The sequence below is a fragment of the Ornithodoros turicata genome, chromosome 5 (assembly GCF_037126465.1).
Source record: "Ornithodoros turicata isolate Travis chromosome 5, ASM3712646v1, whole genome shotgun sequence".
Lineage (NCBI taxonomy): Eukaryota > Metazoa > Arthropoda > Arachnida > Ixodida > Argasidae > Ornithodoros > Ornithodoros turicata.
Genome location: NC_088205.1, coordinates 39,164,288 through 39,178,004, shown reverse-complemented (window position 1 = coordinate 39,178,004; position 13,717 = coordinate 39,164,288). Strand labels below are relative to the sequence as shown.

Sequence of the window (13,717 nt, the reverse complement as noted above, 5' to 3'; positions counted from 1 at the left end):
CGGTAGACGCAAGTTTGAATGTCTGCTGAGCTACATCTGCACGCACATCCAAGAAAGGAAGCTTGCCATTTTGTTCCACTTCGTAACTGAAATTGATCAATGGCTCAATGCTGTTTAGAACCGAGTGGAACTCGTCAACGTGGTCACTGTCGAGAATCACGAACGTGTCGTCGACGTAGCGGCGATAGAACTTGACCGGATGGCAGAATCGTTCCATGGCAGTTTCTTCAATATGCGCCATGACAAGACCGACACAGGGCTGCCCGTGGTGCAACCTTCAATCTGGTGGTAAGTCCTGCCGTTCAAGGTGAAATGCGTCTGGTTGAGGCAAAACCTCAAGAGAATAACCACCTCTTCAACTGTGAGCGACGTTCGAGCTGGCAGGCTGCTGTCCCCTTCCCGAACAATACTCCCATCTCCTCAAATAGTGACTGGTGGTGGACTCTCTCATTCAGTTGGCACTGATGATGTCCGTCGCATGACGGACGAAACGTCTGAGTAAACTTTGTTATTTTGTTATGTTAAGTCGGAGTTCACTACTTTTTCCGCTATGTCATCTCCCAGCTTTTGGAGTATTTTTGCAACACAGAGTTGTGGCATGCAAGTTGAGGCACTCCCTTCATACTTCCATACCGTTTCGCTGGATTTCTACCCGTCTATGACTGATTGAGTATTTCGTTTTTACTGCTTTAGATTATTTCCAGTCTTTCATTTATTTCATATTATGTGTTATATAGCTGCTATTATTTTGCAGAACAGCCCAGACGTACCCCATCACCAATATTGCGCATGATTAATTAACTTTTTTTTCCTCTCTTTTCTGACTGTAAGGCCGCTCCTGCTCTGTGACTCACCTCGCCAGGAACTTTTGGAGATCATTAAGCTTGTACAGAAACGCACATTTGTCCCGATTATCTACGAAATTCCATCTTGGTTCCACCGTATGGCTTTCGTGCAGACACTGTGGCTCTCGTCGCTCATCACTTCTCCGCCACGATCCCAACAATTTTCGGAGGATTTAAATCATTGTGTGGAATTCAGAGGCAGATAAATGGACCTTTTTCACATTAGCGTATCCTAGCCGCTCTCCACCAAACCACCCACTGCGCGCGCCAAAACAAACCCACGTGGGTAGCATAAAGGACCAAAACCGGTCTTGCAGTGGGGCCGACGAGTTTGCCCGGTGTCCCCGCTGGATAAATGCCGAATAATATGCAGAAATGGCATAAGCGGCCAAGCTGATCCATAAATTTCGTGACAAACAAGCGTGCTGATCTCGACATGTTGGTATAAATGCACACATAGGCATACAGCGCGAAAAAACACAGGACAAGAGAGAAGCACGGGGGAGGGATATGAGTATTTATTAAAGAAAACAAGGAAAGGTCCGTCAGACAGAGGTCGGCTTGCTATTCCAAAAAAAGAAAGGAAGGAAAGAAAGAAGAAAACACTGAAAAAGCACAGCAGTCTGTGCACAGCGCTTGTGTCCTGTAATTCCCTCTTGTCCCTGTCTTCTTTTTTTTTTTTTTTCGCGCTGTATACCCATGCAATAAAATCACCACGGCGGTTTTGTTTGTATTTTTACCTCTTGTCCACGTCTTTTGTCACCAAGTCTGATCATAATAGAACCCACTGTCTCGGAACCGACACAGCGACAACTCGACGTTATAGAATCGATTAACGTCACTGAGGGATGAGGATGCGCAGACAGATGCCACAAAAAATAACGCTCCCTTGGCTATGCCATTAATCCTTCGAGGCCCTGAGTATAGACCGCCACTGATATCTAAAGTGGTGATTATACCAGACTTGATTGAGGCGGATCATTACACTTCTCACAGAAGCACGGCGTTACCTTGGGGTCCATAGAGGGTCCGTCCTTTAGCGGTTCCAGCGGAATAGGGATTCGGAAACAGTTGGGCGACTGTGGCGACGAAGCCCGTCCTCCTACCGGGTATGATGATGACGATGAAATGGGATCCGACTGCCGCATCATCATCAGCTCCTCCTCCTCGTCAACGCAGATGCTTTCCGATTACGCTCTTTAAACATGGCCCTGTAAGCAACAACAACCGACGTTATTTAGTTTCTTCATTCGAACCGTTCGAATGTAATGCACATGTGTTCTACAGGGAGTCTTTTTTTTCCTTTACGTAATTTTTATGATAAAACTATGAGAGCTACGTAGATGCGACTTTCACAGGTGAGTTACGCGGTGAGGCGGACATCCTGCTGGAAAGTGTATGTAATGCATACTTAGTTACCTAAAATTCATTAATTAGCTTATTAATTAGATATTTTCAGGGAAATTGGAACCAATGATTATTTAAATCCACCTATCCTGAAACGAGAAGGATATAAATCTTTCAATTTTGCTCGCTTCAGGAATTTTAAAAACGTGAGTAGATTGAAATCATGTTTGCTTCCAATTCTGCCCATTTTCCCGAATATATCTAGTAATTATAAAGTCAATTCATGAATTTTTGGTAATTAGTCGTCCAATAGTTGGCACCAATGCTGCTCTTTTTCATATGTAAAGGATAAGCTGTAGAGTTTGAAGGAGAACGTGTTAATCTTTCCTTCCCCTTGTGATTACGTAACCCTTTTGAAGATATTCAATTCAATTCAATTTATTGGTTTAGCACATTACAGGGTGGGACAGCAAAGCTAAAAGTTACCGCAAGTAACTTGAAAAGGCTCTGCCGCTCAAAGTTTCGGCAGCATACATCATGGCATTTATTATACGTACATACACAAACTAAGAAATAACAATCACTATCTATATCAAGCGTGGGAAATAATAACAATGTACAATAACTGGGGATGGTGAAAAATAACATTTCTATTTTTTAACAAAGAAAGTTCAAAGATCTTTTTTAGTACGTATTTTTAGAGCAGTACTATTGTTGAGTTGTCGATTGAGTAACTGCGGTAAATTATGACGAAGTGATTGGAGAATGAAAATTGTCACCGACTTAACGCAACGGGAAATAACAATTTATTTAGACATTTCGTCTCCTATGCGGGAGACATCATCAGTGCAAGGCTAGGGACGGGAATGAAGAGCACCAAAACCAGTCTTGCTATTTAAGGGTTTACCGAGGCCAGAGTACAGTCCAGGAAGTGGGCCACGGTTGCCATTACATGCTGTTGGCTCCCTTCGTATGTGCCACGATTCGAGGAATTTTCTCGGTCCCCACCGATGTTCGCGCTCCAAGGTGACGGAACCCTTCTAGTCGCACACGTGTCCCGTTGTCCAGCAGTGGTCCACGAGCTCAGTCTTCAACCTAGTTGCGTTGGTCGCCTTTTCAACATCTCTTCTGTGTTCTTTAATGCGGGCTTCCCGTTTCCTGCCTGTCTCACCTACGTACGAGGCATCACACTCCAAACAACTTAGCCTATAGACGACACCGCTTTCGCTTCCAGGTGGGGTGGGATCTTTGGGCCTTGAAATGATGTGTCGAAGTTTCATGTGGGGTTTGAAACAAGTATTTATCCCCAAGGGCAGTAGAGCGCGCCGAATACGCTCCGAAATGTGTGGAAGGTTCTTTTGACTGCCTGTCTTCTCTACGCCTGCGCGTGTCGTCGATAAACTTCTGGGGATAACCCCGTTTCCTAAGCAGTTCATTGACGGTGGCCTCTTCTGAAGATTGAAGTTGAGAGTCGGAGACGAGTCGCTCAGCACGATCCAACAAAGTTCTGACGACGGCTCGCTTGTGTTCGATAGGGTGGTAAGAATTAAAGTCTAGGAAGTTGCTGGTGCCACAAGCTTTACGGTAGACCGTTGTTTTAATTTGTCCTGCTTGGCCGTGATGCACATTTACGTCCAAAAAAGGTAGCACGTTGTTCTTCTCGATTTCGTACGTAAACTGAATAGAAGGTTCAACACTGTTAAGGAACGAATGGAAGGCATCGACGTGAACCCTGCTTAAAATCACAAAGGTATCGTCAACGTACCGACGGCAGAATTTAATGGGGCAGGGCGCTTGCTCTAGTGCAGATTCGTATCTTCGTAAGAACGGAATCTTCCATTTATAGTTAACACGGAGGCAGATGGTACGACTGAATTCTACTAATTCTGAAGTGATTTTTAGGTATTTGTTAACGACTTATGTTTTAACTTAAATTTTGTGAAGATATATATCCCTATTGGAAAAACGTCTTGAGGTTACCCCAGAGATCCTGAGGTTACCTCAGGATATCTTGAGGTTGTCTGAGGTTATCTCAGAACTGCCTGTGGTTCTTCTCAGGTTACCTCACGAAATCCTGAGGCTCCACCTCAGGACCTCAGACCCGGCTGTGGTTCTTCTAAGGTTACCTCAAGAAATTCTGACGTTCTGCCTCAGGACCTCAGACATCGTTTTCGCTCTTTTGAGGTAACCTCAAGAAATTCTGAGGTTCTACCTCAGAACCCCAGACCTTGCTTTGGTTCTTTTAAGGTTCCGCCTCAAGACCTCAGACCAGGCCGTAGCTCTCCTGCGGTTACCTCGGCGAATCGAGATTTAACATAGGGCCTCACACCTTGGTACACCTTACAGCCTTGGGAATTTCTGTTGGAATTTCTCAGGGGGCCTTTTCGTTGGAGAGGTTCGCAAGCTGTTTTGGAGTATAATTTAGTTTGATGCCTTGTAATTTAATTATGTTACCTTCATTAAATTGGCAACGTGAATTAAGCCTACACCAAACCGGAACGCCAAAACGTGAAATTTCATATGTGTCATCCACATAAACCATCAGGAAGGCATAAAGTCAATTATATTCGGTTATAAATTAAAGCTCTGCTAGCACAAACGCGCCCACAACGAACGTTACACAAAAATCACAATGAAAGAATTGATAAAGAGCAAGCGAGCTGGAGATTATAATTCATATTACTAAAACCCGAGGCTAGGGAACTACGAAAACAGCCGGACACTGTCCGCGTGCGTCTGTTTGCGTAGCTCCCTAGTCTCGAGGATTTTGGTAATATGCAAACAGAAATCACATTGCTCGTGTGAAAAATACATTATCAATTTTTGCATGACCAGTCATGTGAAAACACAATAAGCGCAATATAGGGTAGATTCTCAATATAGTAGATTCTCACGTGTATTTCTATTAGAGGCTATAATGCATAGATACAATTGCAAGCAGGAGTTGTTGCGATACTTTCTGCTTCTATGAGCTTCACACAGGTTGGCGTACGCCACAATGAAATGTTGTGCAAAGAATCTACAAAAGATGGAATATTTCGTTTCGTTTGGTTCTGAAAAAGAAAAAAAAAAGAAAGAAAACAACAACGCGGGAAACATGCGTCCGTTATTTTTACAGCTCCACTGAGTGGCTTCGCTCCAGCCACGCATCCCTATTTCTCCCTCTCTTTTTTTCCCCTTTTTTTTTGCTCGGTGGCCGTAGACTAAGTTCCCGCTTTTGTAACGCGTTCTCGGAATTCCTCCCTCTGCTTAGTACAGTTACGCGCCAGCTTCCATGACATGCGTGTGTATTTGCTTCGTCCTGTATGCCGCTTATTAATAAGATGTCATGATGACTTGTGTATACGTGAGTTTCTTGACGACATTCGAGTTGTTACTTCTGTGGACGACGTGAGGAATTTTTCTGAAGACAACGATCGCACAGATTTTCAATCGGAACACGGAATATCCAGTGCACGCTATTTTCCGGAAGAAGGGCGAGAAAACCCGTGGAAGCTTCTTTCTGGAAGGTACGTGAAGGAAATTTTCTTGTATAATGTTTTTGCTGTATGTGTGTGCGTGCGTGTGTGTGTGTGTGTGTGTGTGTGTGTGTGTGTCTTGTTTCAAAGGAAAAATTACGCTTGAATATCTCGTGAATGGAAAGTGGCACTTTAGAAGTTGATATAACTTTCAATTTAAAGTATCTGTGACCCCGTATTTTCAGTTTCCCTACGATGCATTTCAGATCGATTGCATGTCGCATGATAGGAACTGAAGATATCGCCAAGGCCTGCAGTGAACGAAAGCGGATACGAAAACCATCAAGGCGTGAGCCGGAACAGCAACAAACGCGGAATAATGTGAGTGTTTACATATCTTGAACGGTGTATTACCGGCACCAAATTTCTGTCCTTCTGTTGCTTTCCATTCGACAACGTGCCTGAGGGTGCTGCTCACCAGACTGTTTATCCAAGGTACATCTAAACTAGTAGCGTAAACAAGCGAAAACACCAAATCAGACCCATCGACAAAGCCACCAGCAAGAGGCGCGAGCGATCCTGGGTGTTGACAGTAGAGGTACGGTAGTAAACAGAAAAACTTTACAACATGGGCGTGGCTTGTGTGTGTACTAATAGGTTATTCATAATTTCAATGTAGAAAAAACTTTCTGTTGCTCCGCTCGTGCACATATACAAAATCGTCTACCACCCGAGTACATTTCCGTGTCCTGCTCTTTTTGCGCATGTGTCACAGTGGGCTTGTTTACGGTGTTTATCCGTGCATCTCTGTGTCCGTGCCGTGCATGGTGCCGTGTGTCCGTGCATTGTAACACTGAGTTGGTACACTTTTTTGGGTTAAACAGGAAACGACGTTCACATCTCGGAGCTGTAGACCAAGAACCACTTGTGTGAACAGAAAAAAATGCATCCCCTGTTGCTGGCCCCGCGAAAAAAATATCGTCATGGGACGAGCAGCCATGATAGCGTGAGTGTTAGCAGGAATCAGCTGTGCACCAACGATGCCACGTTTCGTTGCAATTTACCTATAATAGTCACTCACTGAATAAATGCAAACGTCTAATCGCTACGTGTACGTGTAGCTCTAGGAGAGAAATGGAACTTAAGTGAACCTTCCTAAAAGCGATAAAACCCCGGTGCAGGGGACACAAAGAGACAACACAGACGAAGCCCTGACTGACAAACAACTTTAATGGCAGGGACACATCTTAAATACACCAACTGCACACCCGACCCCTAGTGGCAGCCAAGGCCGTCATGCTGTAATCACAAAATTATCACAAAGTTATCAAAAAGATATCACGCAAACATCTTTTGTTGTTTTGTTGTTTGCGTGATATCTTTTTGATAACTTTGTGATAATTTTGTGATTACAGCATGACGGCCTTGGCTGCCACTAGGGGTCGGGTGTGCAGTTGGTGTATTTAAGATGTGTCCCTGCCATTAAAGTTGTTTGTCAGTCAGTGCTTCGTCTGTGTTGTCTCTTTGTGTCCCCTGCACCGGGGTTTTATCGCTTTTAGATGTACCACCAAACAGCCCGGTTTTTATCGCTTTTTAACCTTCCTAATTTCTGTAGTTGTCATCACGATGCCGTTAAGTCTGGAATTTTATAAATCTGTGATAACTCTATGTATTTCGAATTGATATGTTTAATTAAACCTGATGTGATTTATTTTTCTGTATTCTCGTCTGGTGTTGTTGCTTGGGTGAGGGAAAGGGTATACAACGCAAACACAGTGCGCGAATGTAAACGTGCCATGGCTAATTATGCACTACTTATTATTCATAGTGGTGACGCCATCGCTGACGTCATTTATTTAAAATGGTAGTAGTAAGCTCAACGGATGGATGGCGCTGACCGTTTCTATCATGGCATCATTCTGAAGACACAGGGGCCTATGGGAGTTGCGCTACCTGTTTAGATATACCTTGGTTTATCCCTCTGGTTTGACAAGCATTTATCGTTACTTTTTCTTGTTGAAAACGTATACGCATATTCTTGGTATGCATATAGAGCTAGTAAACTTATTTGGAGACTCTAGGTGTGCCTGTGGTCGCAACCGTCTGCCTTTTGAGTATGGCAATTTACCGTAATGAACTTTTATGGTTTTGTCACTGCGTAGAGCAAATTACTTTCGTAGATGCAGACATGCTCACTCAATTTGGTAATCACTATTCGGTATTTCGTGTATTATTTTGTATTACCTCTTTGGTTATCGTACCTGAACTCAATTTTATCTCTATGTGCATACCTCCAGTGCTTCAAGAGCAGAACGGAGGAAGGCGAAGACACCAGAAAGAAAATGAAGAGAGTCGCGACACTGAACGACAAATTAAAGTGTCTGAAAAATATTTAGAACCTGAGGACCTCAGTACCAATAAAAAGTCTTTGAACACGAAGTCCTGCTACGGGCGCTCTGTGTTGTCCAATGCTTTCAGGTCCAATCTGTGGAAACCTCACGCCCTGAGGTAACCGCAGGGACTTAAACTCCGAGGTAACCCGAAAACCCCAAGCTCTGAGGTAACCTCAAGCTCTGAGGCAACCTCAAGACCTCAGATGTCCCACAATACCTCAAGACCTCAGACTCTGAGGTAACCTCAGGAATTATTTTCAATAACGGCTGTACGCTGATGATATTAAGCTTTACATGCCTATAGCTTCGACAAATGATTGCTTTGTCCTTCAAAGTGAAATTAACAACGTAAAATTATGGTGCGGACAAAACGGGGTAATTTTAAACGCATAGAAAACATGTGTAATGTCTTTTACCAGGAAACGTTATTCACTCGTAACTCGCGACTTGGGTGTTTTCGTAGACAGTAAGTTGAACTTTGTCGAACATGTTAACTATATTATTAGCACGTCCTCCTCTGTACTTGGGTTTGTTTCAAGGGTCACGCGTGGATTCAGCGATCCTAATTATCTCATTAAATTACATTGTTCTTTAATCTTGCCAAAGCTAGAGTACTGCTCCGTTGTATGGAATTGTATTGGAAGTGTTTTAGCATCAACCATAGAAAATGTACAACGCCGATTTATTAGAATTTACTTTGATAGATATCTCGGGAGACGCTATTTTTATGACTATAACAGAATACTTAGACGTTGCAATTTAGACACGTTGGTTGCGAGATGCAAAAGTCAAGACCTTATATTTTTGTGCAAATGTGTTCACGGCATTTTCGATAGCCAGTGCTTGATTGAATCAATTAGTTTTCATCCACCAATGAAAACGTTCCGTCAGTGTCGTGTTTTTAATGTTCCAAGATTTAGCTCACTGAGTCCCCTGGCCCGTGTGCAGCGTCTTTACAATAATGAGATTTGTGACATTGACGTTTTTGATCCCTTATGAAAATGATTTTCTAGTTTCTATGAGGACCTATGGAGAATCTATCTATCGTATCTAGCGTGAATCTTGTGCACAGGAAATAGATAGAAGCTGTATATGGTTTTGAACTGGTAAACTCTATACACTCTCTGTACAGGATTCAGGAACTAGAATGTACAGGCTTTCTATACAGTCTGTATAGAGCTTATACTATATCGTGCTACATCGTCGGGTTCTTCACCTGTTCATGGACTTCCTGTCGTCCACTGGATTGTTCCAGACGCATTAGTTCTTTTTTGTGTTTTCATCCTTCCTTCATCATCTTCACATAATGTTCCACGTGCAATGGGGCAGGGTACCGCACCACCGCGGTGAAACACCCCATCTCTTTGTCGTCATTTATTGTTGTTGTTGTTATACTATATCCTATACAAATTGTCGACAAAAATCTAGACAGGACACGTTGGAATGGTATAGGAATTCTGTACAGTCTTTATCTGTTCCCAATCCATTTTTAATCAGTATTTGGTGACTATTTTCAATAGAAGATGTATACGGAGCAATAGACAGAGATCCTAAAGAAACTGTATACATTTTCGTTTGATCTTTTATCTACAGGACCTACCCAGCCTCTAGCCAGTATTAATGCCACGTACCAGAAAAAACAAGTACCTCATGTCCGTAAATATCTATTTACGGACATGTGGTACTTGTTTTTTGCTGTACATTTGAGGAACAACTAATACATATGATGTGTGCATGTATGAACATGGATACAAGTGCTAACAGCAATATTGTGACTTACCACTTCAGGCAACGCGAACATTTAGCGTTTACTTTTTAATGTTGCAATTGACACACTGCTGCTTCTGCACTGTCAGAGGAAATGGTATATGTATAAAAAAAAGGTACACCAGGGCTGAAGTACCGTTTTTGTACCTATTTCAACTGTCTATACTCCGTTTAAACCACGTGTAAGGCACTGATCGCGGTAGCTAATCGTATAATACGGGTATTCATGCATGCGCAACGTGCCGCACCACATTAATTTGTGCTGGCTTAATTCCAGAGTAATTTAAATAATAAACACGGCCCTTAATGTTGTAATATATTAACCAGTTAGTGGAAATATTCTTAGTGGATGTTATTCGTTACCGAAATAACAATCTATGCGTGCCCTCTTCACCCTTGAGGTTGCATCTCAAGCGAAGACGGCCCCACACGGGGCCAAGCCGTTTCGTCGCTTGCTGTACCAGTATCTGTTCCGCTGCAAACATGTCGCAGTTGGAATACCAGGTAGCACAGATAGGTCGTCGGGGCAATACCGCTTGCGGTGCTGTTCCGGGAAGGTATTTTCTTAGATCCTGCTTGATGACAATACAGGTTTGTGCGTGTGCAAGTGTTTCCCTCCTGTCTGTATTTATTTTATTTAACCTTTTTTTTTTTCGGCTTGGAGTGCGAAAGTACCTCTCTGCTGTCGCGGTGGAATAAATGGAATATTCCTGATTTTTGAAGTACAGAAGAAGATTATCACCAAATGCGACGGTGTGCAACATGCAAAGGGAAAGCGGTTAAGGCCTATAAAAAGTTTAATTTACAAAAACAAGACTTTCATGCAGAAGGCTGTACATTGTGTGCAATAAAGTTAGGACTGTTCCTAGCTGTCAGCCTTTGTTTCATTACATTTGGTACGTGGCATTAATACTGGCTAGAGGCTGAGTAGGTTCTGTATATATAAGATCAAACGAAAATGTATACAGTTTCTTTAGGAACTCTATCCATGTATACATTTTCTATTGAAAATAGTAACCAAATAATGATTAAAAATGGATTGGGAACAGATAAAGGCTGTATGGAATTCCTATACCATTCCAACCTGCCCTGTCTAGATTTTTGTACACAATTTGTATAGGATATAGTACAAAAATTATAAAGTATTGCACAATGTTTATCTAATTAATTTTCCACTATTTTGTACTAACCATTGTATTAGAAGGCCAATGCGCTGTTTATGGACAAGCTAAAGAAACTATATATCGCATTTGTGAGGTACCCTCACGATACCTGTGTACAAATAAACGACGTTAACATGAACCGGTGCACCGTAGCAAATCAGCGCTGTTTTCAGAAACACCCCGATCAAACAGCTCGCCTAATGTGAAGTAATTGTGTGCTTCCAGTGACTTTTACGCTTGCACAATACCAGCAGTGAACTGGCTCGGCGAAAATATTAGATAACACAATTAGATAGAAATTAGAAAACATTAGATAACACAATGCGATTGTGATCGGCGGCATGTTCTATGGCTGGGCTGTCCAGTTGTCGATGTGTAGCGCAAAGAGATCGTCGTGTTGTATACCGTTCATAAACAACTTGGTCTTGTCTGATTCCTTCATAGCTCTAAATTATTCGGGTATTGTGGAAAGAGACAGTCGACAGTGGTGTAGCAGTGCAACACAGCCGATATCGCACTTGCGGAAAGCATTTGCACGGCTGCGTTCATTTTATTTTTCCAATACCTCCTAGATAGCATCAGGCCTGCGCGCTTACGTCACCTCACAGAAGCCTTGCTAGCTTTGCGGCCTGCTTCAAGTTTTCTTCTCGTTCGCTCTTTCATCGACGTCATAGCAGCATTCACAGCAGGCCTTCCTGTGTGACACCGTGTCACGTGGGAGCAGGCCTGATGCTTACCTAGGAGGTGTTGGTTTTTCCCACACCAACTCCACCCATGCGCTGATGGCGCCTCTTGTTTGAAGGAACAAATCACTTTTTTTCGTGTGCGTTTGTGCTGCTGTCAGGCGGTATTTCGAAACTTTAAGGGCACTTTTTTTGAAACCGGGGAAAACAAGAAAAAAAAAAGAAACAGAAGTGAGAGGAGGTACATAACCACGGGTAAGAGAATGGAAGACCCCCTTACCCCTCTACGACTCCGCCATTGACAATTTTGCTATAGTCCCTGCAGTTAAAAGGTTCACCAAAAAATTTAGATTAACGAATAATGTAATTTACGAGGAAACAAAAAATAGACTGATTATCTCTGCTCTTTTTCTAACATTACGCACTACGTCTCGTCCATGATCAATGCACCATTTTTATAAAAATGTTTGACTCATTTTAAATGAAACTCCCTTCAATGATAGTGAAAACAGAAAATGTCGCAGGTATGATGGCATTGGGAATGCCATTCGTACCAGCGATACTCCTCTAAAAAGGAATCTGGCATTTAAAAGTGACGAAGCAGTTGGAAGAATACTTAACTGGAAGGCTGCCACCTGACCCCAGGCTCTGTCTCCTACCACTTTCAGCCTCATCGTGTCGGTTACAGACACAGCGACTCCGTTATAACGGCACTCGGCAGTTTCAAGAGGCCACTGTCCGACTGAACGACCATCTCCGGTCTATCGACCCGTCGATGGATTTCGTTGCCACACACCACTGCTCGCGTCAAGAAACGTCCATTCTACACCGACTACGCCTTAAAGGAACTGTAAAGCGAATTTCAACCCAGGGTTACCTTATGATTTTATGAAAGCCTAGGAAGAGTACATCTCAGTTACGAAATATTTCTTTTTGAATCCTTCCTTTCTTTGAGTAATCGAATTTCAAAGATTACATTCGAGCGCAAAGCTCAGTACTCCCTCAGACACAACACTGGGTTGGCTCGTGTCGGCTACGGCTAGTCTCGCCTTTCTAATTCGTCTCCCGGTGTGTGGCGAACGTGGCGAAGCCGTAATGTTGTTTTGGGGTCCACGTGGTGTGATGTTGATTTTTCCAAACTTGAATAGTCCAGCAGTAACGCCCGCAAAACGTTTGTTTGTACGAGTGCACGCGGTAGACGCAGTATGACACGACGTCATCCGCAGAATCGTCGACGGAGGATGAATTACCGTCGTTGCAGTCACCCAGCCGCCGTGGGAAACACTCTTCATGTGTAATGAAATGTGGAAATATGGCATTGCTCTTTCGGTTCAAGTGTCCTTGTGGCACATGCGTGCCGATGCCGACGGCAGAAGAATGCCTTTGTTGCCGCTAAATGAGACATTACTGAAGCAGAGCAGCGGTTGCATTTCAAGAAATATGTACTTTGAAATACTGTGGCTGAAGACTGAGTTGCTCCAGGTATCCTACTCATACGTGATAGAAAGCGACGAGTACGCTCTTACCAGGAACAGCAAAATGAACAAGTGAGTTCATTCATGTGTGCCTTCGGTTTGTTATTAGTAAAGTTACATATCATAATTTTACGCTGTCCATGGTACATGCAGGAAGTTTCGGTACGTTGCCTACAAACAGTTTACAAGATGGCTCTGGGGACCATTAGGAAAGCTGAAAGCACTGCAGAAAAGTCCTCGAAGCATGTGCTGTACATGCCATAAGGGAAAACTTTCCTTCTGAAGCACACAAATGTTTTCCCTTTTTGATGTGTGATGCAGTAGATGCTGTCTGACCATGTGCATGTTTATTCGCTTTCACTGAGATGAAGCTCTCACTTTTCTTTCAGGTGCTTGTACGCTGCATTGAATGCCTCCCATCTTGACAGCAGTACACTGGATGGTTTGAACACTGCTTGATCACAACAGTATCCCTTTCATGAACAATAAAGGTCTGCGATATCCCCTTCTGGAATAACCAGACAGCCATTACACAGTAAAATACATTCTACAGACATCAAAGCTTGTAATGTTGCTTTATTGATCA

General features: G+C 43.0%; 1 protein-coding gene across 1 annotated transcript in view; it reads right to left on the bottom strand.

The window, feature by feature from the left end:
- Positions 1-2,050, bottom strand: part of LOC135394390 (transient-receptor-potential-like protein) — a 270,798-nt gene extending 268,748 nt beyond the window's left edge. Inside the window, exon 1 of the mRNA XM_064625119.1 lies at positions 1,856-2,050. Within this exon, the coding sequence (XP_064481189.1) occupies positions 1,856-1,999 (144 nt within the window). The 5' untranslated portion in view covers positions 2,000-2,050. The remainder of the gene's footprint in view (positions 1-1,855) is intronic.
- Between the last annotated feature and the right edge of the window lie 11,667 nt (positions 2,051-13,717).